The 25,729-nt window shown below is 39.4% G+C and overlaps 1 protein-coding gene across 10 annotated transcripts in view; it reads right to left on the reverse strand.

The window, feature by feature from the left end:
* Positions 1 to 321: 321 nt before the first annotated feature.
* Positions 322 to 25,729, reverse strand: part of LOC105384178 — a 122,273-nt gene continuing 96,865 nt past the window's right edge. For 4 of the 10 annotated variants that reach the window (XM_048629212.1, XM_048629207.1, XM_038122386.2 and 1 more), the window contains 15 exons: positions 24,322 to 24,517; positions 23,742 to 23,856; positions 22,031 to 22,182; positions 14,355 to 14,464; positions 13,487 to 13,675; positions 11,789 to 11,983; positions 11,556 to 11,664; positions 11,288 to 11,467; positions 9,438 to 9,575; positions 8,862 to 9,019; positions 8,272 to 8,459; positions 7,691 to 7,847; positions 7,141 to 7,321; positions 6,612 to 6,756; positions 2,823 to 6,361 (listed from right to left, as the gene is read on the reverse strand). In XM_048629212.1, coding sequence (XP_048485169.1) covers positions 5,527 to 6,361; positions 6,612 to 6,756; positions 7,141 to 7,321; positions 7,691 to 7,847; positions 8,272 to 8,459; positions 8,862 to 9,019; positions 9,438 to 9,575; positions 11,288 to 11,467; positions 11,556 to 11,664; positions 11,789 to 11,983; positions 13,487 to 13,675; positions 14,355 to 14,464; positions 22,031 to 22,182; positions 23,742 to 23,856; positions 24,322 to 24,517 — 3,048 coding nt within the window. In that variant the 3' untranslated portion in view covers positions 2,823 to 5,526. Of the gene's footprint in view, positions 6,362 to 6,611; positions 6,757 to 7,140; positions 7,322 to 7,690; positions 7,848 to 8,271; positions 8,460 to 8,861; positions 9,020 to 9,437; positions 9,576 to 11,287; positions 11,468 to 11,555; positions 11,665 to 11,788; positions 11,984 to 13,486; positions 13,676 to 14,354; positions 14,465 to 22,030; positions 22,183 to 23,741; positions 23,857 to 24,321; positions 24,518 to 25,729 lie in introns of all 10 variants that reach the window. The other 6 variants (XM_048629213.1, XM_048629214.1, XM_048629210.1 and 3 more) reach the window with 5 other exon arrangements.

Below are 25,729 nucleotides of genomic sequence, written 5' to 3' on the forward strand. Positions count from 1 at the left end.
ATTTATAAATATGCATTCAACTGAGCGATGAGAATAAACAGCTTTAGTTCTAAGCGTGGGTCGCCATCCGGCCGTTGGACCGACGCACGACCTCACAAGACAAGTAGCCGGTAGTGGCTAGATGAGGAATGCCGAGTAGAGTGCTGTGGCGAGTCTTAGGGGAAGCCTATAGGAGGGCACGAAACTGGTTTGTTCTAACCTAATTATGAGAATTCACGATGTGAACTCCATACAAAGTATATCGTTTACGTGAAGTTAAAATTATCATTAATTAAATCAAAATTTACAGGTTAAGGTCTCGTAGAAAATAAAAACCAAGACTTATGTTTTAAGTTTATTCATAAGCAATAAAAGTAATATCAACATTGTGTGTCACATAATTTAAATATATTACTTAGGAAATCAATAGGAATACAATACGTACATCAAGTTTAAACGATAGAAATTGTGTTAGAAGCCACTAGGCGGCAAATTGTTCGGGTAATGGCCAACTGTTTTAACTGAGATTACAAACAAATTTAATGATCAAACCTCATAAATGCAATGCTCTTTTCAGTTTTCACTGACAAAACATGTGAAGGTGCATTATAACGCATATCAATAATATAATAACGTGTAATCACAAGATGTTTCTCAAATTACATTTATGATATTTAGAATAGTCATATCAATGGAACAGTTGGCCAGTACTTGTACAGGAAAGGAATATAATCGGTGTCAATGTTAATCATTATACTCTCAATATTTACTGATACTGGTTGTTCAACAATAGAATGAGAATAAAACTAATGTGAAATCAACGCCAATCGCAACTCAGCGCAAACGTAAATGATAAAAGATCAATACTCTTAATACACCGTTACTTATTTTTCGTATTTTACTCCAATAAGTCTTTCTAAATATTCATCCATTTCCTACGTTAGTTCAAATGTCACGAGTATGACATGTGATCGAGCTCATATCTTCACTCGAATTTGTTTATTCATTTTGTTATTTATATTTTCTTAGTATATTAATAATCTATAAATTGATTGTATAAGTTCGTAATTATTAAATTCGAATATTTTAACATATGTATATTAATAAACAGGTTTATTTCGATAAATCAGAAAACGATCTGTCAAACAATACTTTAAAATATAACGTGTGTCACAAATTAATCATAGTTTATGCTATAATATAACGAAGTATATATATAATATTAAATACTATAACTTTCACAATAATTAATGATAAATATTATTTAATTCTCTTGCGTCTTGTGTAGTAGAAAAGTTACCAGATGGGAATTAATCAAAATTGACTGAGACATTTGATAAAAACTTGTGGCAAAGAGGGCTCGTCAATAGCCATATAGCTATTTATCAAATTACCCGAAGTGCAACCTTTCTACTGCAACACAGATTCAAAATTTAGAATGTATAACACAATTAACAGTAGGTATTGAAATGCATAAGTAACAGAACAAAATATACAGGAAACATGTTACATTATTCACCTAGCCTATGATAGAACTTTCAAATTTGATCACGAAGAGAAATTATTATCAAAACTACCTAGTGTACTTGCATAGAAGGGTGCATTTGAACTATATGGTAGTAGTATGTACGCATTGTAAATGCATCGAAATGAAGAACAGCAGGTTCCGACGTGTACCGGGCCGAGCTCGACTCAACAAAGCTTCACATACGAACATCATGTACCTAATTTGGCACTGTAGTTAGGGTCAGTATTGATACTAGTATCTACTTAAAATAAACTAAAACGTCTCATTCAAAATAAACGTTCAAAACGTTATCTTTTCCATACATGGGGTAAAAGTGTTTAGCTACCGCGCTTAACGGGACAATGTGTTGGAATATCATTTTGATTTCGACCCACACTGGTATAAAATACAGTATCATAGGGTTATATGTGTAAGTTAAAATCATTATCAACTGTGGCACATGAGATTGGCGCACTCTATAAATTACGGGTTCCTTATGAATAAAAAAGTATTCAGTTATTGGGATACTACATATTTCTATATAGTCCTTCACACTGCAAATACTATAAAGTAGAAGCAGTGTCGGTGAAGCAACCGTCGTGAACAGTACTCGACAGAACACATCGCTTCTATGTACAACCACTCCGTGAGCCGCGACCAGTCTTACAGGGGTGAGAGTTGAAAGTGAAATATGACTTTGAGCTTATATAATCGTGACATACAGTTAAAAGTAAGGGGAATAACATACATATATTTACAAAACAATATCAGTTATTATTAGGTATCTAGAATTATTGCTCGTAAAACAATACAAATCAACGGTAATCATTACACAAAATTGTGGCGCTTAATCCTGTAGGCTCTTCTCAATACAGCTTTCATAAGTGCACGTTCATTTGTTAACATATTATTGGATACTCCACGGATTCAAGCAAAGCGAAACCGCGTGATTGTGTTTTAATAATGAAAACAAATATAGTAATAATTGGAAGCGCTATTCAGTCATAGAAACATTTGGGAGTGTAACGTTGGCACTTCTATATTTCGGTTGATTAAAAACATTACATTTTCAAATACAATGAAAAAAATATAAAAAGGTTATAAGCAATAAACTAGAACGAAATCGAAGTGAAGCAAGGAAATATTTATTGGTAAAACAAAACACGACTGTCTCAGTTTCCATTCTCAGTGAGAACCATTACTGCTCCTGTGAGTGCAGTCCGCTCGTGGCAAGACAGCCAGGAGCTGGCGGCCGCGGGTGCAGAGCAGGGGAGGGGTGCCTAGTGGCGGTGGTCGGGGGCCAGCGACTTGCGGCTGGCAGACAGGTGCTGCGCGCGCGGCGCGGGCCGGCCCGAGCGCGGCAGCGTGGTGGGCGCGCCCGCCCCGCCCGCCCCGCCCGCCGCGCCGCCCATCGCCCCGCTCGCGACCGCCTCGCTCAACATGTCGCGTGGTTTCCACACGGGCGATCCTACAACACAACAAACACCAAACTCTTCATCCCCACACTACTAAACAATTTCGACACAATTTAAACCGATCCGTTAATCACAAGAGTTGAATGTTTGATGAATGTTGCCGTAGGTTCATTGCCCTGTTAGAAACGACAGCGATGTTTGAAAACAATCACCCGACCTTTTCGAAAGTGGAAGTGAGAGAGCCGAGCCCGAGTATAGGTCGAGGAGACAGTTGAAGCCCGCCAACATTGTCATCGAACATTCAAATTAAGAAAATGAAGAGTAAATTTATGAGTGCAATTTTAATTTCAAGTTGTAAAGTATAAAGTCTAGGGTGCACCATCGAATCGGGTATATTTAGTCACTTATTTAATCTATTTCACACGACACATTCTTGACATTTGAGTGCATAACCTAAATATTATGTAGTATATTATTTATCATCAGTGCATGACTAAGACTAAGTTAGAGTATTATACGACGAAAATAAATGTAACCTAAACTGCAGTTCCAGTTTTAGCTAAAAGTCTACAACTAGGGTAGTGTAGAGTAGTGGTTACAATATGTATAGGCTATGAGAGTAGCTCAGGTGGCTATGGTGAGAAGCACAGCTTTACAACGGGGTTACCTCCACTATCTACATCTTGTATATAGTTAACATTATAATTATTATGAGTACGGTTAATATATCATGTATTCGCATGTAGCGGCTAAATAAAATACTGTAAAATTTACGAGTTAAAACGAATTTAAAATAAAGTAAGGTCACGGTAATGCCTATAGATGTATTCAAGCAACTCTTATAGAGAGTTTGCCCGAAATGAGATCATATTTTTATACAGTTTCACACCTGCGTAATATTTGAGCTCTTGGTTTCAACACCCTGTTAGGATTCTATAGAGGAACTTTTTAATTGAATAAGAATAATATGGAAAATCGAAATAGATACAGTTTATAAAGTAAAGGCGAAGTTGGATAGTTTTACCAAATACAGTGGCTTGCATGTACAATAATTTACATCAACTGCCTATAAATATAAAATTAATTATGATTGGAATAACATCCTGAAATCATGAAGTAAACTAATGGGATGCGCAATATAATCCATGTTTTTTCAACCGCTAAATACGAATATAGTAAATATGGAACATCAAATAGTACGTATTACATTCATATAATTTATTGTGGATTATATTATAATTTGCTTGTGAAGTAATAAACTTAATCCTTACAATTATTAGGAAAATTGAGCAGGTACAGAAGAAAATTGTCGAGAACAAAACAATATTACTGTATAATAGGTATTTTAGAAATGGAAGACTTAATGGTACAAACTATACTTAGGCCATCTACATAATAATAATTATTAATCTATATCGGAATGTATAATATCAATTAAAATTAAACTAAAAGTAATCAGAGAAAGATTATGACATAATTGTTTAAGGATTAACGTCAGTTCGATTCCACAGCCATTTTTAATTATGTAAACACTTAGCACTTGAATGGGGCATTACAATAAATTTAATTTGATGAAATAATAAATAGATACAACACTGGTCTATCAAACGCCATGAAGCCAAGCTGTTAACATATCAGTTGCAGTCTTCAGTCCCAGATCATTTCAAAGATGCAATTGTAAAGTAGTTTCGGATGAAACTACAAACTACAAGTTGCTGCCAGAAAATAGCTAACAAATGTATGTAAATTTAAATGATTAATACGTTCACTTTAGCGCTTTCTATGTACTTATCGTGTTAAATGATGTTATTCATTCAACACCCAGAAACCAACTAGGTATTCATTAAACAGTGTTGCATCTATTTTTTATTATCATTTACTCTTACAACTACACGGTTACGATTAAACAGTTTAATGGATAAAAGTCGTGATTAATTCTATTTTTATTAGTTTCCTATTCCTAACACCTATACGAGTACTCGTAAGTAATTACCTACGTCAAATCCAAATGTGTAGGAGTTTCACAAGCTACCTTATTACTTTTGTGCTATTATTATATTTAGCTGACATTTATATTTAATCTCATATTGTAGTGTTGATGGTAAAATTAAAATCCAAGCATCATTCGCAAGATGGTCGACAAAGATGGGGATCAAATTGCTACACTTAAGGGGTGCTCATAGACATTCAATGGAGTACACCCACTTGTGCTCCGAGAGGATCGGAGATCTGAGGAGCGTTCAAGGAAAACGTTTTCTCTTTTATTTTAGTAATTTGAAAGAGGGAAACGCTCCATCAACGGGACAAAAATAGGCCAGCTTTTTAACGATAAAACAAGTCTTTGTTCAACTCTAAAATAACAATCAAGTATTTAAAATTCAGCCTTTTGAAATTAGAATAAACTGATAAGAGTTTCGCTTACAAAATTATACAAAAACAGAAATGTTTTTAATTGAATGAAAGTGAAGTTTAGACGTGGATTTGATCGTATTCCCGCTTGTCCTGTTGCCTGGCCGCGTCGGCAGGGGGCTCTGCCTCCACGCTGCTGCGGTCTGATGACGTCATCATGTGGTGGGCACTCAACGACTTGCGTCTCATTTTGGGGGACTTGCCCTTCCCCTTATGCTAGGATGGTTTGCTATCCTTCTTGTCACTCCGCTTGCCGGAGTAGTAGCACTGCACGCACGTCGGGTGCTCGATGTTCTTGGCGATCGATTCCGTCGATTTCGATACCACTATACCCATTTTCATCGCCTTCTCCTCGCATTTCGCTAGAGCGGAGTAGTGAGTCATTCGATCCAGTGAGTTGGTGCCGAGGCGGGCAAGTTTCTCGCCACCTGATTTTGATGACCGTCGGTCCACGCTGGAACGTCTACTGATGTTAGGAGACTTGCAGGGGGATCTGTCAAAGCTGGCTTGCGGTGTCCGCATGATACCTTTCTTCGGTTTGGGTGAGCGAGACCTCTCGATGCTGCTCTCTCTAGACTTCATGATGCTGCCTCGCGGAGACCTGGATCCGTCGAAGCTCTGTTGCGGCGACCGCGACTTGTCTATCGACCCGCGAGGCGACTTCCCGTGGTCGATGCTTCCTTTAGGAGAGCGCTGCAGCGTCTTTGTTTGCTTTAAGCTAGATTTGTTTGGAGATTTGCAGACGATAACCTTCGTAACGCGGTCTCGGTCTGGTGAGACGCGGTCGATTGATCTGTTGGGTGACCGGTCGGCGGATCTGTTGGGCGATCGTTCACGGCTGATGCTGCTGCCACTGCAGGACCTGACTACTTTGATCTTCTTTTCTGGTGCCGACGACGACCTCTTCCTCTCCGGTGATGATTTAAGTGAGTGAGACTCCTGCTTACCTAGTTCCTTGACCATGGTGGGCTGGTACTGGGTGGGCTGGTGCGAGGACTGGATGAGGCGCGCCTGGCTGCCCGTGCTGCCCGCGCTCAGCGTCGACGTCGTGCTGGAACCAGAGAACACCACCACCGTCAATACCCTTCTTCATCGTAAATGGCCAAAATATTCGTGAAGATGAAATGGAAAATAAATATGCTGTGTGAAGCCAAAACTAAATCACAAATCATAATAACATCATCGAAGTAAAACACATGTAAGAGTAGAAAACGAGCAAACCTACGGAAAAACAAAAGCGCAACAAGCAGAAACGAGTGTCGCGTAGGTGTTGGTGTGTGAACCCGTACATATGTTGGTACCTGAGAGTGAGGTGGTTGGGGGTGCGGCCTAACCCTCGCTTGGGCGGCGGGGCCGGGGGCTCGTCTTCTCCCTCAGACTTGGAGGCGTCAGACTTGCCGCTGTCGAGCGGCGGCGGCGGCGGCGGCGCGCGCTGCGTCGCCTCGGCTTTGGGGTAAGTTGAGGGTTAGTTTGACACGCGCATGCAGTTGTTATGTGTGTGTGTTTTGATTAGTACCGGAAACGAAGTAAAAAATCATATCATTCTAAATTTATGTTTGTTAGTCAAAATCCATGAAATCTATGAAACATAATGTTCGAACTTGTGCAAATCTCAGTCTAATCCTGAGAGGTACTCATAAAATCACACGTTTTACATTCATCTGATATTCAAAAAATACAAGATAAGTTTTAACTGTCATGTAACAACACAGGACACCTGTGAGGGTAGCATTTCCAGCTGAGATACATTTTTATAAGCGTAGTTGCAAAATCAGCCATTACGTTACGGTCATATGTGCGGTGACCATTAGCCATTTATTCCATTCTTACCTGCAGTATCCCCAAGCGTCTTGCTGCGGTGTCGGAAGGGTGTCTCCGGGGGCGGTTCATCAGCTTCGTGCGAGTTCTCTCTCGACAGCTCGCCGACCTCGATGTTGCCGGCCGAGAGACGCTGGCCGCTCGACTTCTTGCGAGTCTTGCCGAGCGTGTGCGACCCTTGCATCACCGTCACCTGCGGTGGCAATGTGGTTAAAGATAGTAAGAAGAAGATGGTTAGCCGGGGATAGAGGACATCAGTGGTAGTTATGGTGATGATGATGATGAGGACGGGTAAGGTTCTATTTCATACAGTGATAGGATAAGGAAAGAATATACAATCAAACATAATGTTGTCAAGTATCACTTGTTGAAAATAAATGCTACGGCGCGGCGTAGCAAGTTCGTAGCGGACCGTAGCGCGTAGCAAAACGAGTTTCTTTTTGAAAACCACGAATAGAAAACACGTTACCTAGGACTTAGATAGATGGCAGTGGTTGCTAGCTAGGAGATCTTCAGACCTAGAGCACATAATGTAAATTATTCAACATTAAGCTTTACGCACCTGGTGTTTAGGTCGTTCCCGCTCGAGTGTGTGCGAGGGGGGCGCGCGGGGCGGCGCGGGGGCGAGGCGGCCGGTCGACGGGATCGACATGTTGCGCACAGACTCGCGAATGATCTGACGGATTGTCTTCAGGAATGCGTTGCGGAAGTCTGCAGTGCTGTGGGTTAATATTCAAGTGTCACTTTGTTTCTAAGTTTGTAAAGGCATTTGGCTGGCTGGAAGATCTCAACTAGTTATTTCGCCATGGCCTGTGAATAGTGCTATAGGGAAGCCGTTACTAGAAAAAAGATCTTCAAGACTGGTAATTTTATAAATAGTAAGTATTTACGAATTAAACAATCGTTCCTCAGAGAGAAAGCTTCCACGACTGGAGTTTTTTTTTTCAAAATGTGCCATTGTGTTTTCCAAAACACCAATTCAGTATAAAACTGAACCATATTCCGTATCCGCTTTTTATGTTGCTGCAACTATTACAATACAATACAATATGACTTTATTGACAAAACAAAAACTCAACATATCACATTACAAAATAACAGTGAGCTAAATAGGCGGCCTTATCGTTAAAAGTGATATATTACCTGTTGGACAACACGTAGACTTTCTCCGAGCGGCGCTGCAGCTGCGAGCGCAGATGGATGAGCTCCCACAGGAAGTGGCTGTCCATGTCCTTGGCCGAGGACGCGCGCACTTGCACCTCCGTCACAGGTATGAGCACCTGGTACCTGATGATCTCCACCTCGTTCGAGTTGTTCTTCGACGATACTCCCTGAGAATTGCGTTTTTTTTAGTTCATGTTATGTCATGCCGAGCAGTGGGACACTAATATAGCTCTACGTAAAAAAAATGTAAAGCCATGATTTTTATGGCTATGTTGGATTTAGGGTTGATTTTTCAATAATCAGATAAATATTATCTGACGGATAAAATTGTCGCAGTTTCTATCTAATATATACAAACATTTAGATAGATAGCATCAGAATTATTCCCCAGATAACTTTTATCTGGCTATGGAAAAATCAGCGCTTATAATTTTTTTTATGTATAGACGAATTATTCCCCAGATAACTTTTATCTGGCTATGGAAAAATCAGCCCTTTATATTTTTTTATGTATAGACTTTAAGATAAGACAATAATACAAGATCGAGATGAACGATAAAAAAAATTACCATAAGTTTCTTCTTTTGTCTCAGTCTTTCTTTGCAGAGGAAGACAACGGCGGATTTAAAAACGAAGCACATAGCGTGCAGTTCTAACCCTTTCTTTATTTTTCCTAAAAAGTCTGAAATATTTAACCATTCTACGCCTCCGTAGTATAACAAATCACCTGAAACAACATTAACACGGTTATTGAAGCTATTGTAACTGTATAATGTTAAGTTAGAGTTTAATCGCCGATCTATTCAGATATACGATGCTTTGAACGGACTTTTGGTGCGACGGCGCCTTTACAGTGGTAAACTTCGGATGAGATAATTTGTATTTCATAGCTGTTTATGAACTTACTTGCCAGTTTGCAGGCAGATGAGTGAAGACTTAAGTTTTCTTAAGTAACATAATACATACTTCATGAAAACTTTCAAGTGAAAATTACTTTACAGCTTAAGTATGTTGGGATATTAGTTTCAGATACGAACATTGCTTTATGAATACTGCTTTTGTGATAGGTTTATAGATAGTAGTAATCTTTTTTGTATTGATGTCAATTCAATAACTATAAGGTATTTTGATAACTCAATGCTTACCAGGACTTAGATCTATGGGTTGTTTGCAAGATTTTTGATGTTGCCTAAACAAATGATCAAATATAGCACCATACTCTTCGTGTATCCGTTGCATCTCATTTATATGTTCCGCAACCTTCTCCATGCCTTTGAGAGCCTCTGCAAGTAAAATAATTAAATTAAATTATCCCGACACGTATTCCAAAGTAGATAACATGAGTAAAATGGTCCGCATACGATGCAATTAAAAAGTGGCTCTGCACTCGTAACATCAATCTATTTAAAAGCTAAGTGAAGTTACAGGCAAATGCTATTACGTTCTGAAGTTAGATTAAAAAGTTTTCATTTCAGATAAAAGTATAAAGCAATGTCGCCGTAATGTATTATTTTAATGAAGTTTCGTGATCTCCGGGCTCGTATCTGGAGGGTTACTCTCTACTGAATAAAAACTAACGAACGAGAGCTGTTGTGCAATCGGCACGTTTAATACAACGAGATAGAGTCGTGGCTCGCGCAGCAGCGCTCTGAAACTTAGTTTTTGTCGTATAGAGTGACCCCCGTGCGTCTATAAGTAGGTCGTCTGCCGCAGCCGCTGCGGAAGTATGTACTTTTGTTTGTGCCTCGGGAATTGAACTGACGATATCGTGTGTGCCGAGCAAACACGTAATAACTGCGCCGTAATGTAATGAATGCTACCGCTGTATGGGTGGGTTGAAAGTATCAGCACATCAAACAAACTGAGAACTTCTGAACACAGTCGGGTCATATGAGTCTGCAGTAGCCTGAGGATTCCAAGGCATTGTTTGTACGATGAGAACACTATTAATGCCCTTCGCATGTGTATACTTATAGAGATGTGACCATTGATATGGATGTAAATAATGACAACAATTTTTATATGAATCCTAGCCCTTATGTACGGTGGCCTGCGCCTAAAAGTATACAGGCGGAGTTTTTAAAATAGCGATCCCTGATGATGAAGGGACCAGCTACATCTGTTATAAATCCGGGGACGTGTTGTGTGTGATGTGTGTAGCAGTGGTGTTTATGTGGATGTGCTTGAGCAGCATGTGAGCTTGAGATCGCTATTTTAAAATGTCCGCCTGTATACTTTTAGGCGCAGGCCACCGTACCTAATCGTTAGAAGAAGAATATAAAGGACAGGTAGGCAACCACAACAATACATTAGTGCGTGGCATCATAAATACCTAACACCTTATTAAAGAAAAAAAAAACTTAATACTGGTACTTTGTATAATCCTGTAAGATATTCCATATTCGTCACAGATAAAAAACAAACAAAACAAAAGCAGCTCAAATCAATTCATGCGCATAATTTAAGAATTCATCGGCCCGACAACAAAACTTGTTATAACAATGTTAGCAAGAATGCGTATCACACTTCGGAATGTAGGGACGTTTCAAAAGAAGGGCGGTGTAACGAGTAAAGTTATCTTTTACGACCTAATTGCTTGCAAACTTAGGCGAATGCTGTGTGAACTTTATGGTAATATTTGTTAAATGAGAGAAGTAATAACAAAATTGCTTAAATTTTCAAGAGGAATCTTTGACTTCTTATATAAACATTTCACAAAGTCTGCTGACTTGTGATTTGTTAAATAAATATTAAATACAACAATGAAGATACATTGAAACTCGGTTGGCTGAGCTAAAAAAGGACACATGATCTTTGCTTCTTCATAGAATATGATAGAATAGAATCTAAGAAGCTATGCCTACGTCAACATAATATATTTACAACATATGTCGAAAAGCTGGCGAAAATATTACATGTCACAACATTTGCCTTACTCTTCATCTAATAATGTGTATGTGTGCTTATAATGTGTAATAAACTCATATGTGCTTACCAACTAAGTGTTGATGCTCTTCGGAGTCATCTTCAGTCAAATTTCTCATTTGTTGAAGTAACAGCGGGTACTTGAGTATCCTCTGAATCGGTTTAATTAAGTAAGATTCCAGCGTTGACGAATGCTGCTGTTTCGGGTTCCTCGCCGCCAAGAACTCCTGCAGAGCCTGATTGCCTTCATCTAAAAATACATACAGTTAGTTACATAATATAAACTCATCGATGTTTGTGTCTACAAAACTTTAGCAACTTATGAGGGTGACACTTACTCGGATGCAAAACCTTTTGAGCTTTACTGTGACTAGCGCAAAAGGAGCTGTACAACTTGAAATGATTGACGTAGTACAAGAAAGCACTCCCGACTGCAAACAGCACATTCTGCAAACAATATAACAAGTTGTTAACAACTAAGCACACGTCAGCTAAAGGTATTCATCAAGTTGCGAAACCAGTGAACCAAGAATGCAAAGTTAGTTAACAGGATACGCATTACGGGGCTCACCTTAAATTGGCTGGAGAATTCAAAGTGATGGAAGTTAGGCTCTGCCTCGATGGCGTCCTCTAAGTTCTGCAGGAACTGGCGTTGGAACGCCACTATCTCCTGAATGTTCCCGAACAACGCGTTGATCTCCGCGTTCGATAAAAAAGTTTCCCTCTTGAGCGGCTCCAAGTAGTTCTCGAGCAAATTGTTCAGGTGCTGCAATGAATGTGGTGTTATTTCAATAACGCACCGTGCGGCTGAGGCGGCGGATCGATCGCACGCATCCGCGCATTTTAAACATGCCTATGTACTAAACTTATTCGTATTTGAGCTAAAATACATCAAAAAATTCTTCAGCTTACAAATTATTTACATCTTTAATAATACTGTATTTATCAATAATTTAAAATCTAAAATCAGACAAATATAAATACAAGAGAGTTATACGATATAGTTGATATAATGAAAATTTCAACTGCTACGAACACGACTTTATCTTCCTGTTTATTATCTGCGGCCGTATTGATAGATAGACTCACTTGATCAATGCCGTCAGAAGCTCTAAACAACCGCTACGGCTATAAATTGAGCAAAAACGACGGCTAAATGGGGGAATTATCCGCCACAGGTGTGAGCTTCATGCCAGTTCGCAATACGCTTTATAATTTCATTAAAAGTTTTCCGGTTAAATGAATATTTACACGGGCCTTAAAGTTGGCGTTTAGCAACTTTTACGAGATTGTCAGTCTGTTTAAGTATTGACCGCTTTGTAATGGTGTGGTGCAGGCGCCCTCATTGTGAAGGTGGGAGTTCAGTGGAAGTTTTGTTGTTGTGGGTAGTTGGTAACTGAGGCTGCCTCGATTCTAGGTATAATTTATAGGACGCCGACGCGCCACTAGTTGCCAACTCTAATCCTCACACAAACTTGTCAACTAGTTTCTGATCGTCGGCTATCGATTACTTTCGTTGGGAATTAACTTTGTTCGGCGGAATTTCAGTTAGTGAGAGTTTAATTTGACATTCAGTGGTTTGGTATCGTCAGCTAATTGGGTTGGATACCTGGCTGGAACCCGCAGTCAAAGATATGAACATTTATTCGATGAATTATGTAGTATTCAATCTCTATAGCTCATGGTCGATTAACCAGAGAGAATGAAGTACTTATATTAACCAGTCAGGTTTACGTAGATATTTAAAAGTAGTAAGTAAAGTGTCACCATTTAGGTAGTAAGTTCGTTAGTAGGTAACTAAATAAAATATTCTTGCTTACATACTAAAACTAAAATTTTACTCAAAACCCTATTTCATTTTTGAGCTGGTGGGCAGAATACAAATACGACTTAATTGGACTGTAAATTAAAATGTTTACATTGTTCCTCTAACTAATCGCGGCGCGTGGGACCTGATACATAAATTTAGCTTTTGTGGACTGTAAAAATACTGGGTTACAAGTTACGAGCAACATAGCAGAAAAAATAAAGATTTTAATCTAAACTAGGCAGTCAAAACTGTAATGTAAATAATTTTATAAATGACGTGATGCAAATGATATGACTGCCGACTAACATTATAATAATAATGGTACAATAATTAAGGTAAATCATGTACGTGTATTTTGTACCAATTCAAATGTAAAATTCTCCGAAACAGCACTCAACTCTGCTACAAAACACAGGTTTCCCAACTCAAAACAAACAAACATGAAAGAAACCAACAAACCTTCACATACGCCCTTTCAGTGTCGACAAGCTCGCACAGAACCTTCCTGAGCTTGTCGACGTCGGAGAGATGGCGCGAGGGCGTCCCAGCGGCGGCGCTCACCACACTGCCTGTAGGGCTCCCACGCCGAGTGTCGTTGGGCGAGCGGCACCACCCAGTCACTTGCTCCGCGCTCTGACGTGGAACCTTCTATTAATCATCTGCCGTTAGTCATGTTGCACCCTCGGACAGACAGAGACATCCAGTGCGGCATTCCACGTGCTCCGCATGCAGGCGCGGCGGTGCTCGGCTTGCGGGGTGGGGGTAAGGGGTGGAGGGGGGGGGGTACTTGGGTGTCAATACAATTTTAAGGGATGGTGTAAACGCTTATAAACGTCATTACATTTACGTGTAGGATGGATTTTAGTTTGGTTATCGATATCATAAACTTAAAGCATTTATTTATTTAGGCTGATGCTTGCTTTGTAGGTTGTACATGGGAAATAATTATGATATTCTATTGACACCCTCTAAAATTTCAAATCGAAAAAGCTATTTACAAAACAGCGACGGTTTGTAATAAGTAAGTGGATCGAGTAAAAAGGTAAAATTACGGGAAAAAGTTCGGGGAAAGCGATAATTTGGTTTTGTATTTACAAAAATAGGTAGGTGGATAAATATAAATCTTACATTCATATACGGAATTCGTGCGTAATTACGGGTACGTGTCACACAAGGGTTACAAAAGGTTCAAATTCATTCGGGGACGGCACAAAACAAATATTGGTTGCGCAATTCACGTTTCACAGAATACACAGTCGGAATAGAATATGAAATATTTGGTTGTATATATACATATACATATATAAAGTATTTATTGGGGACGTACCTTCAGTAGGTTCTCTATTTCGAACGAGTTGGTTCTGGAGCTGACTTTGGGAGGCCCTGTGCCCATCATATCGCCTCCATGGTCGGGATCAGGACTGTATAACTCTTTACCTGAATGGGGAAAATCATTATGTAATTAGTGTTTGGGATTGCAAATGTAGGTACTTAATGTAACGAGTATGGCCGTCTGGCAGGCCATCTAATATTGTTAGAATGGGTACACTACATAATTCCGAATTACTTTTTTACGAATATGAAAATAACGATTTTTAAAATTTCGAATTTCATAGTTCCGAATAATTCACAATCCCGAATTTTAAGTTTCCGAATAACGAAAATCACGAATAGTTTATAAACGAAATTTCATACAACACATTTATTAAAATGATGAAAGTCAATTTTCCGAATATTATTATTTCGATGTTTCAAAAGTACGATTTTTTATTATATCGAATTGTTAAAATTACGAATCCCGAAGTTTTAATATTCCGAAAATACAAATTCCCGAATGTTTCTTAGTTAACAAGAAATGGTTATATGAATAATGCAGCATAATGCGTATAAAAACAATATTTTTTAAGCTATATTATGTGAAACGCTCCGCTCCGCTTCGCTGCGCTCCGCTTTGTTTTTCGATATCTATGTGCACCTAACACGCTCCTCCTCGCTTTGCTCGTCGTCGCACCTATCTTTAGGTTTAGGTCCTAAGGTTTTTAAGTTTAAACGCCATAAAAATCCTAGCAATTGTTTTGCTCTATATTTGAAACGCTCCGCTCCGCTTCGCTGCGCTCCGCTTTGTTTTTCGATATCTATGTGCACCTAACACGCTCCTCCTCGCTTTGCTCGTCGTCGCACCTAAAGTTCTAAAGTTTTAAATACGTTTATGTTTTTTTGTCAAAATCACGAATTATCATATTTCCGATCGGGATTTGACTTTTTCGTGATTATAATAAATCGGTATTTTATTTTTCGTATATTAAAGTAATCGTATTTTTTAACATTCGTATATTTAACAATCGTAATAACAATATTCGTGATTATAATATTCGAAATTATAATTTTCGTGATTATTATAATTCGGTATTTAAAAAAATCGGTATTGCAATATTTCGTAAATTACATATTCGGGGTTATCATATTCGGAAAAAAGTTTTTCGGAATATTTGGGTGTTCCCTGTTAGAATACTTAAGTCTGAATGCTGAAAGTCTCGTAAGTTCTGAACTGATTCCTTAATTTGATAAAATAAGTATGTATACAGACATGAGTTAGTAATTCAATGAAAAATAACAGCCGCATAGCAGATTTAATTTCGTTTAAATATTTGGTCACCCTTAATTCCTTAATATCAAACATAACACCCTCTTTTACCTGGCTGAAAACAACAATTGAAAAAAAGGTAGCAAGGTATAGTGGACCATGTTTCTATCAACAGTGAATCGGAAATTGGTTTAGGCGAGAAGAGTCAAAGCGACTGTCCGCTCAAAGCGGACGCCGTGTAAAGCTCACCAATTAAATACTCGTCTATTTTTATTTCCCCCAGAAAAGTATAATACTACACAGTTATTTTTCCTTTGAAACGTTAATTGTCAAAGCGTAATCGTAACCGTCGACGCTTGAACCAAACAAGAAAGTTTTTCGACGCTGCCGTCGGAACACCGACGCCAAATTAATGAAGGTGGACAAAGCGGTGACGTTTTCGGTATTATGGTTCTACAATATTACAAATGAATTTGTGGGGATCCGACTTCTCCTGTAAAGAAATTGGGTCAAATCGGGAAAATAATTCTAAAGTATAAACTTACTTCCAAACATAAATAACACATTAGTCGGAAAAATATTATGTGTATAAACTTCAACTGAAGTGTTAGAACTAAGTTTTTTTATTTGTAAATTCCGAACACAAAGTTTACTACAAGTCCGTTCTACTCCTAAACGACTTTTTACTTTCTCAACTTGTTTTTCTTTTATTTTCCAGCTGTACGCCCCTAAGAAATATAAAAGTTAAACATGTATCTCAGATTGGATTGAAATAAATAAAAAGTTCGTCTCGATAAAAACAATCAATCTGTATAAATAAATCGACATTTGTATAAATTATGCGATCTGTCCAAACTTTTATTGGAAGTGACAATCAAATTGTCCCAACTTGAGGAATTTAATCAGCGCGGATTTTAGATGAGTTTCTAATTGATTGGCATTTATAAATTATCTACATATACCTTAAATATAATTATAATTTACCATTAGTATGGAATAGATATTATTCAGTAACCAAAACCTGCGTTCAAGTGGCAGTCAAGTTACACATTGTTCTAAAGTGAATCACGCTATATCGGTTACCCACCGATAGCCAATATCCCTTTGGCTTGGATAACGCCTCTTGAATTACTTCAATATGGCATCCTTTACAATAACATGGTGACGGGAACCTTACGATGCAGCTCCGGGTCAAGCCGAGCTGAACGTTTCCAATATGGCTGCCTATAAAGAGCCTCAAGTTTTCAATAACATTGTAGGAAATTACAGCGTTAGTGGGAAACTTTTATGCAGAGGCCACTGTGGCCACTGTGAAGCCACTTTATGACAAGAAGTCACACAATGAGTTTTTGGTCGCAGCCGCATCGAGCTCAAGTAAATAGCCTCGGGTAGGGCCGCAGCCTTTATTTGTAGGTCGAGGCAGTTTTTCTGTTTCAAACTGTTATGGGCGCTCCCCTCACACTCTGCTTCTAAAAATATACGCAGCTAAAAAGAGGTTTATCACACAAGTCACATTGGCGGCGAGATTGCTTTGCGGCGTGTTTGAGGAACTAGAAGGAATTTTTATTGACGGTTATAAATTTACAGCGATATTTTTTTTACAAATCCGATAAAAAATCATGTTTATATTTTTTTCTATAGGAAGATTACATATTAGTTTTTTTGTTTTAAAGTTAAACGTAATAGTTATTCAAACTGTATGTGTGTAAACATAATACGTAATGCCAAATTGCTGCACTAACCCTTGGATTTTATAGCTTTGTTTTCATGTAGTTTTGAAAGTTTTATTTTATATTTTAGCTATGTAAATATTTAATCTTAAGTATACAATCCAGGTTACCTCAGACTTGCAAGGGATTAAATCGGTATTATATTTTCTATTTAAGCACTCTGTAATCCGTGGAACTTTTAACTTATAATATAAGCCGTTTATGTTTTTTTCCAATCATACAGATTATCTGCTCTTCTTATTTTATCTTTTCCAATCGAGACAATATTCATATTTCTTCTGTTCTTATCCAGCTTGTTTGGTGCGTCTTTTTCTGTAACTTTTTGTGCCATTCAATGTGCATTGATTACTGAGTTAGTTTCATAAAAATCAGTTGCTCCGATACCGAAATATGCACTTATTAGTTTTTTTTATAATTTTCATAAGTTTGACGTTTAGGTAGCCTAATATTTTTTTTGTTAGAAGCAGTATTTTAAAAGTAAATCAGTGAAAGTAAATAGGTGGCTAAAGGTATCCATAGCCTTATGTCGTCCACAACAAAGAAAATTATTACGTTCACAAAAGGTTCTACACCAAACCCACAATAAAAGCATTTTCGCAACGCAGTGACGGGGACCATTAGTGCAAGGGATCCAGGTTCGTAAATTGTCTTGTTATATGAAAACACGAAGATAAATGATGATTGTGGGCCATTGTTCCGAGGACGCTCCACGTCGCGGCACTCCAGCAGCCCACTACGTCCGTCAATATCCTCATAATTGCCCCTTGTAACGCGCGCCTGTCATCATAAATCACTGCAATTTTATACTACTAACGAAGCACCTTCCCGTTGCCAAAATAATAAACAAAAAGACGAATATATTGCTGCAAAGTTAAGCGGAAAAGAGTTTACTTTATCCCCCAGAAGACACTTTTCTACTAAACAGAATTTATGTCCGGAATAAACCAATTAAGCAGGTTGTAAATTTTAAGAATTGAAGCAGATTTGTACCGGTTATAAAATGGCCATAAATATTCGACGCATCTGCTATTTATTGCGGCCGCTTTGCGACTCTTGACATTTTATTTTGTGCCGGTCGGAATACAATATGCGCTGTGTAATGAGAGATGGGACACGTTACACGCGCGCAATTATACGTAATGATATTACAAGCGGCTGGGGGGCCGCGCCGCACATCTCAATGAGCCTCTTACCCGCCGTACATTTACACTTCATAATATCTGAACGAGAATGTATCATTTATATTGCGAAAGTTTTAACCGAGCGTGTGCAATAATCCAGCGAAATGTAATATCGCGCCTATAACGTATGATAAGTGCTATAAATTGGGATAACGATACGATCAATAACCCGCAGTCGTTACGATGCCGGGGATACGTGTTTTGTCAACGGTATTATGCACAATATATTATAATGCTGGCTTATGCCACAATCGGAACTCGATGAAGAATCGCTGTGTTTTGGGAAAGATGCCAAGTATTACATGGGCATAGAGATTGAAGAGCGCCTTGTTAGGCGGTGGGCGCGGAATGAAAATGAATGATGACGTCAATACCGCCGCGGGAAATGCTTTATAGCGGTAGCGAGCGACGGCTGTACGCGACCGTTCAAAACACGATGTTTATTAATGGAAACACTTAAAAGACCTGACGTTTCGTCAATAAGTATCAAAAACATTATGTTAATGCCTGAAGTAAAGGAGTTATATCCGGTATAAACTTATCATGGATCGATTCAATAATAAGGAAAGCAATCATCGTAACGTAGATAGAAGCCGTACGAAGCGATATATGACTGTCTGTGCATGAAGCATAATGGCGGCAGTCATTTGCGGATTCATTAGTGCGGCAGCGACGGAAGCGCACGCTGCGGTGTATCCACACATCCGAATAAACCTAGCCGCTGCACCCCGCCCCGCATACAATACCTATATCTGTAATGGATACGCTTGTCTATGCAACACGCATTTTTTATCGGCACGACGCATGACCTACTTAATTAAGTTTGCGCTGCCGATCCAGCGAAAACAAGCTGAGTTGGCTCGCTGAAAGCCGATATGTGAGCTAATGGACGTTATTGGAGCAAATTCACAAGATCCGCCTCCTCGACAAGATTCAGTGGAAACGGAGATTTCTGAAAGCTGAATTGTTTCGAAAGGTCCTTAAAGATAAGCATTATTGTTGGCTGAAGATAAATTGTGTCGTCGGAACCCATCTCGGGCCGGAAAGCCGCGCGGAGTGTAGTGGCTACATCCGCCGAGCACAAAGACTCAACTTGCCCGTAACGTTCCCAGGTAACTTAAAAACATGTACATTCTTTATTCACGGGCAAAACTTCCAACGCTTTGCGGAGAAGCAGTTACAGAAAGTGTCAGTTCAGGTAAACGTATAATGGCAGTGCCCGTGATGTGTGCTCGTAGGACAACTTCGAGCAACTCGGTAACAAGACTGGAGTGTTAATTAACGTGGTAACCGATGCCATTTGATACGTTTGACCAGTCGCGTGGGATTGCACAAACAGCGGCAGCGGTGGCGGCGATGAGACCTGATTGGGTTCCACTGCGTCTAAAAGCTACAGCCGAGACTCCATCGATTGCGAATTTCTATTAATTAGTCACGCCGATAGAGGAAATAAAATTGGCATAAAATTTAGCTCGGGCGAAAGCATAAGTCTCCTGACGTAAAAAATGTAAATATAATTTGAAAAAAAGTTGTCAATTCCACTGAAGTCCGAAGGAAAAGTCTTGGAGCGCTATATATTTTCCATGGACTTTCGTCTTTGTGTTGCCGCGGAGGTACTGTAGTGTCGTTGGCAACTATCCACAAGGAAGTCATTGCTAAATATTTATTCCGTCGTTCGTTTTTCTTTATTTCACCATTTGCGAAGAAAAATTTGACTATGTCGGCAAAAAGAGCGAAAATGATATTTGATGGGCAAAAAATAAGGATGTTTGTAGACAAAACGAGTTGTTAACGCCGACTATAAATTACTTTACTATTTACGAATGAACATAAAACAAATTATTCGCTACATCAAAACCTATAACATTTACTGCTACTATTGTAACACACTATAGCTCCTACAACAAAAATTTGTAAAAAGTATGTACTCTACAAACAGATTTAAGCGCAGTCAAATACTTTATGCATCTGACAAATACAGGACTAGACACCCTGAAAACTGGTTTAAACTTTCGCTTCATTCGTAAACGTTGCCTTCACATAAACCGCGTAGGTAGGCATCTGTTCTCTAAAGTAATGGGCGCTGTAACGTGTGGTTCCTATTATCGTTAGCACGCCACACACAGGGCCGGCGGCTAATCTCCTTCTCGCTCCTAATCTAAACTAAGTTTGTGTTGTTAATGATCATTTAACCCGCACTTGTGACCGCGGTAACACGGCCGCAGGCGGTACAAATTTTTCCTCAGTAAAAAGCTAAGTAAACAACATTTTCACGGCCCCCGTAAAAGGCTAACCCCCTTATTCATAGAAAAGTTACAATACGTTTTAACTAATAAACTGTTTTGTCCCTCTCCGACAAAGAACAATTTGTTCTTTGACAGAGAGGGACAAAACAGTTTATTAGTTAAAACGTTTTGTAACTTCTCTATGAATAAGGGGGTAAGAGTGCCCCGCGAGTAATGTTCCTAGCGGATATTCATCAAGTTTTTGATGGAGATTAAGAAAGCATCCATCAACCAGAGGTTATTAACGTACTTTTTATTAGTTTGCATTTTGTTTCTGAATTGTAACTTTGATGGTGGCTGGTAATAAAATAAACATTTAACGCGTACATAAACCCCTAAAAGTTCGGCAGCTTTTTCGAAGTGAATGGTTTTTTACCCGTTGTTGGTATTAAGAGCAATAAGGTAAAAGTAAATAAAAGAAATAAGGTAGTCTGTTTTTATAGCGTGTAGCTTTTCTTATAAGGTTTTCTGATAAGTGCAGCATTGTTCAGTCCAAGGATTTGACGTCATATTTTGCCGCAACAATAACGTGATGAAAAGTCCATGGCAGGTTACGTTATACAGGGTGTTTGAGCTATTACGAGACTTCCCTTTGTGCCAGTTTCAAGTTTCTAGGTCAACCGGAACTACCCGTAATGGTTTGATGAGGGCGAGTACCTATCAAAATAACGGCCTATCTCTGTTTTATTGTTTTATCCCAAAGTGTTAAATTGGGTAGAATAGTTACTGAAATGAATTAAATTTACGTTATGAAAATCAAATAAAAGTTATCGCCGGACCTTGGGATTTTGAAGTGAACCTTCTATCACTAGGTAAGAATATATCTTACGTGTATACAAATAAAAGGTTTATTCAAGGCCCATCAGTGACATCATGCTTGCATCTACAGTTGTGGTTCCATCTGTGAAATTTAGAAGTTTTACCCGCCTCTATAGAAGAAAAAGAAGAAAGAGAAAGAAGGTACACTTACTCCAAGCAGGAGCATCTATGATTCCAGCTCTCAAATTCAGCAGCATTCACCAACCTCTTTTAAAGACACTCAAAATGGAAAAAGAAGAACAAGACAGAGAAAGAGGATACACTCACTCCAAGCGGGAGCAGGCACGATGAGTCCGGAGATCATGTCGTCGGAGATGACGGGCGGGTCGGTGGGGGGCGGGGGACACACCAGCTAATCAATGTAGAAGAAGAAGAAGCAAGAAAGAGAAACAAGATACACTCACTCCAAGCGGGAGCAGGCACGATGAGTCCGGAGATCATGTCGTCGGAGATGACGGGCGGGTCGGTGGGCGGCGGGGGACACACCAGCGAGTCGATGTCGTCGGTGGCGGCGCGCATCACGCCCACCAGCTCGGGCGGCTCCGTGCGGGAGGACCTGCGAAGCATTTGTTCCGTAAGTCTTTGAAGAAAGAGGAGAAGGTTGCCTGAAAGAGATCGCTTTTAGTATAATGTAATTTATGCTGTGTATATTTCAATTAAGTTATATTGTATTGTATGGTGGCTTGCTGAATACACACGCAAGCAATGGAAAAGTTATGTCACCAACTTGTACTTGAAGTACTTTTTCATGCAATAAGTAGGTGTAGGTAATGTGTGAGTTTCATCGAATTTAATTAAATTGAAGAAAATCTATAAATGCTTTTTACTAGTATGTAGTAAGCATACCAAGGTATTGTGTGAGATAATGTATAATGTAGAGATACATATAATGTGATGTGATGAAATCTGTTAGGATTAAATAGAATCCGATTGCCATACAGACAGAACGTCATTCAGAGATGTAAACTGATACAATTTCTCAGAAACAAGGCAAATCGATGCTTTGATAATTGGATGCGACAAATTGGATGTGTTTGAACATACAACAAAGGCTTGATATATGAATACCGTGATTCCAACAAGCTGACGCCGAGACTGCGCCGCTATCGCGCGGCCACAATAGTCGCCGGGGCTGAGCAAACTAGTACGATCCCAGACCGCACAGAGAGCTCAAAGGATTAGACAACTCCAATCACAGAAATTCGGTTTGCGAACCCCACCAATAAATAGTTGGCCGGCTTCATATTGAACCAATATCCACCTGTCCCGCCGCGTAGCCGCTATCACTGCGATCCAATTGCATTGCACCGTATTGCATGACACACTCAAGTGGGAAGCTGATATCATGAATAGGAGCACGAAACTATATGATAATAATGGAATAACTTTAGTGACCCGACCTCACCGTACTAATTATGCTATCCAACTTTGTTATTAATTGCGGGGATGATCCACGTCGGACAATGAAGGGGTGGTCTTATGACTGAGCATTAATAGGGGAGACTTATAAAATGTGAACTCACAACAATAACATGGAGTCGCGAGTGCTTATTTCGAGATGACATTTGTTGGTGAACATTAATTCACGCGACGCGGCAACGTCGAGAGGCTCAATTGCGGGAGCGCACAATGGACGGTGGAGGAAGCCGGAGGGGGTGCGGGCGGGGCGGGACGGGGAGGGGGGGCGGCCGATGTAGGTCGCAGCGAGCGCTTCAGTAAACTTGTCGCGGTCGCAAAAGGTCAGGTGTATGAGGGCGGGAAATACCGACGAGCGCGACAGGCGCGGGCCGCTCCGGGCCGCACCTGGACACGCCGGGCCACGTCGGGCCAGGGCGCCGCAGTTTCAACTTCCGCTCTATTAGCCGCGCGCACGCCCACCTCAGAAAAAACACTTTTGAACGTGCTCCGAGAACGAAACAGAAACCGAATTTTGCTGTGCCTTTTGCGTCCAATTCATTTTAATGATGAGCGGGCAGTGTCGCTCCGAGACGAGTGCTTTAGGTTTGATTAATGAGTCGTGACTTTCCGAAACATCGTACGCAAGATTCGTGCATATTTTGTAGCTTCAAGAAAAATGTAGATACTTACCTAGTTGATGAATAAAATATAGCTCACCTCATCATCATGACTAGCGACAGCTCCTCTTGCAAGACGCTCTCCAAGTACATCATATCTAGGTCAGATACTATGGCTCCATTGATTACCATGATCTCGTCTCCTTTGATAATACCTGAACAAAAGAAAGCCAAGATGTTTTTGTTCGAGCCTTACTGTATTGAAAAAAAACTTTGTCTTCTTTCCATTGAAGGCGTTCATTAATAAGTCTGGAAATATATTTCAGTTGCTATTTGCAATCTTTTTAAATGTTACTCTGAAATTCTATTTGGAATTGTAGCTAGGTTTTCTACTTTCAGCGTGAAAATTAAGGATATTGCTGTGCTGATAAAATTAAATACTAAGTAATAAAATAATAAAACAAAACGGTGTTTCGTAAAGTTATAAATAGAACGTTAATTAAATAAAGAGTAACTCAGGAAAACAGAAGTCGTCGTTCCAAAAAGCAATAAACGTGTAAAACTTAAAACAAAAGTTTCTATTCTACACAAAATAATATCTTAACAAAACTTTCTATTCACTCCCAAAATAATCAAACTAAGTGCAAAAGAGACAACAATAGTTCATCAATTCGACTCACAGCACTCACCGTTCTGCATGGCCACGCTCTTATCTTCGACCCTGCTGACATAGCAACAGAGCTCATCTTGGCGCTCCGCGTTTTCGATCAGCTCGGCTTCCACGCTGAAGCCCCACATCTGCTCCAGAGTGTTCCTCTGAAGTTCCACCTGGTACAGGATCTTGGCACACACTTCCACCACCTCGTGGGTGTGCAGCTGTGCGACAAGGACGGCGTGATTAACGACGTGGTCAGAGGAAGGGAAGGAATGTGGTGGTGTCATAAAAAATTACGACTATAAATATGTATAACTTTTATATCTGTATATAGATAAAAAAATACACTGACAAGCAATGATAAGTTGAAAAGGTTCCAGTGACAATAGTAATAAATTACTACTAAACAGAAAAGACAAGTTTAATTACGCGTTTACATTTAACAGTGCAACGGAATATTTCCAATTAAAAACGAAACTAGGTATTATTGTGTTAAAATTTTAACAGAAAACGTTCAAAAGTAAGTTCGTGATTTTCTCACTGAAATTTTTTCATTGCTCGTGAGTTGAATAAATTCTATACTCATAGAATATCGGAACTAACAGTAAAATCAAATATGCGTTTGAAATGATCAGCAGCATTCGCCAACCGGACCGCCATAGCTCTACAGCTTCACATAGCAGATACAAATGTAATTTGCGGGCGAAATTAGCAATTACCTACAGATGCAGTGGTCGCGGCGTGGGGCTGACAACATGGCGACACGCGGAGAGAAATAACCGCGGAATTGAATACTAACATCATCGTTACATTTGTCACTATCAAAATGCCAAATATTTTAACACGAGAATAGTAGTGACGCTTAGCTAGGCAGTTGTGGTGCCTATCAATTTGTGTTTCTAAATTGTGGTTCCAAGTTTGATTAGGACATAGAAGGCTGATCACCTGATGTCCGAAACAGTGAAACGATCCATGCTGTCGGATGGGCATGTAAAGCAGTCGGTCCTGCGCCTAGCTCTCTCCAGTCGTGTCGGTCAATCCGTCCCATTGGGCTATGAGAGTGATGGAACAGAGAGTGCTCCTGTGTACTGCGCACACACTTGGGCACTATAATCTACTCCTGCGTAGATGGCTGATCTCAAACGAGATTGGCCGCCGTGGTCGAAATTCGGCTAGGAGGACATTAAAAAGTGGTGCCTACCCAAGTATCTTGTATCTTTTGTAAAAAAATAAATAAATCTTGAACACCCTGTATAATTGTATATTCTGTTACCTCCACAATTTTAAAATGATCACTGTAATTAAACCTACTGAGTACATAGATTTAAAAGTTCTAGGTTTATTTAGAGTTACGACTAACGAATCATGATTGGCAAAAAATATAATATTTTAATAATGTATTTGTATAATATACCAAAAAAGTGGACTTATTA

Source organism: Plutella xylostella, chromosome 22 (genome assembly GCF_932276165.1).
Source record: "Plutella xylostella chromosome 22, ilPluXylo3.1, whole genome shotgun sequence".
Classification (NCBI taxonomy): domain Eukaryota; kingdom Metazoa; phylum Arthropoda; class Insecta; order Lepidoptera; family Plutellidae; genus Plutella; species Plutella xylostella.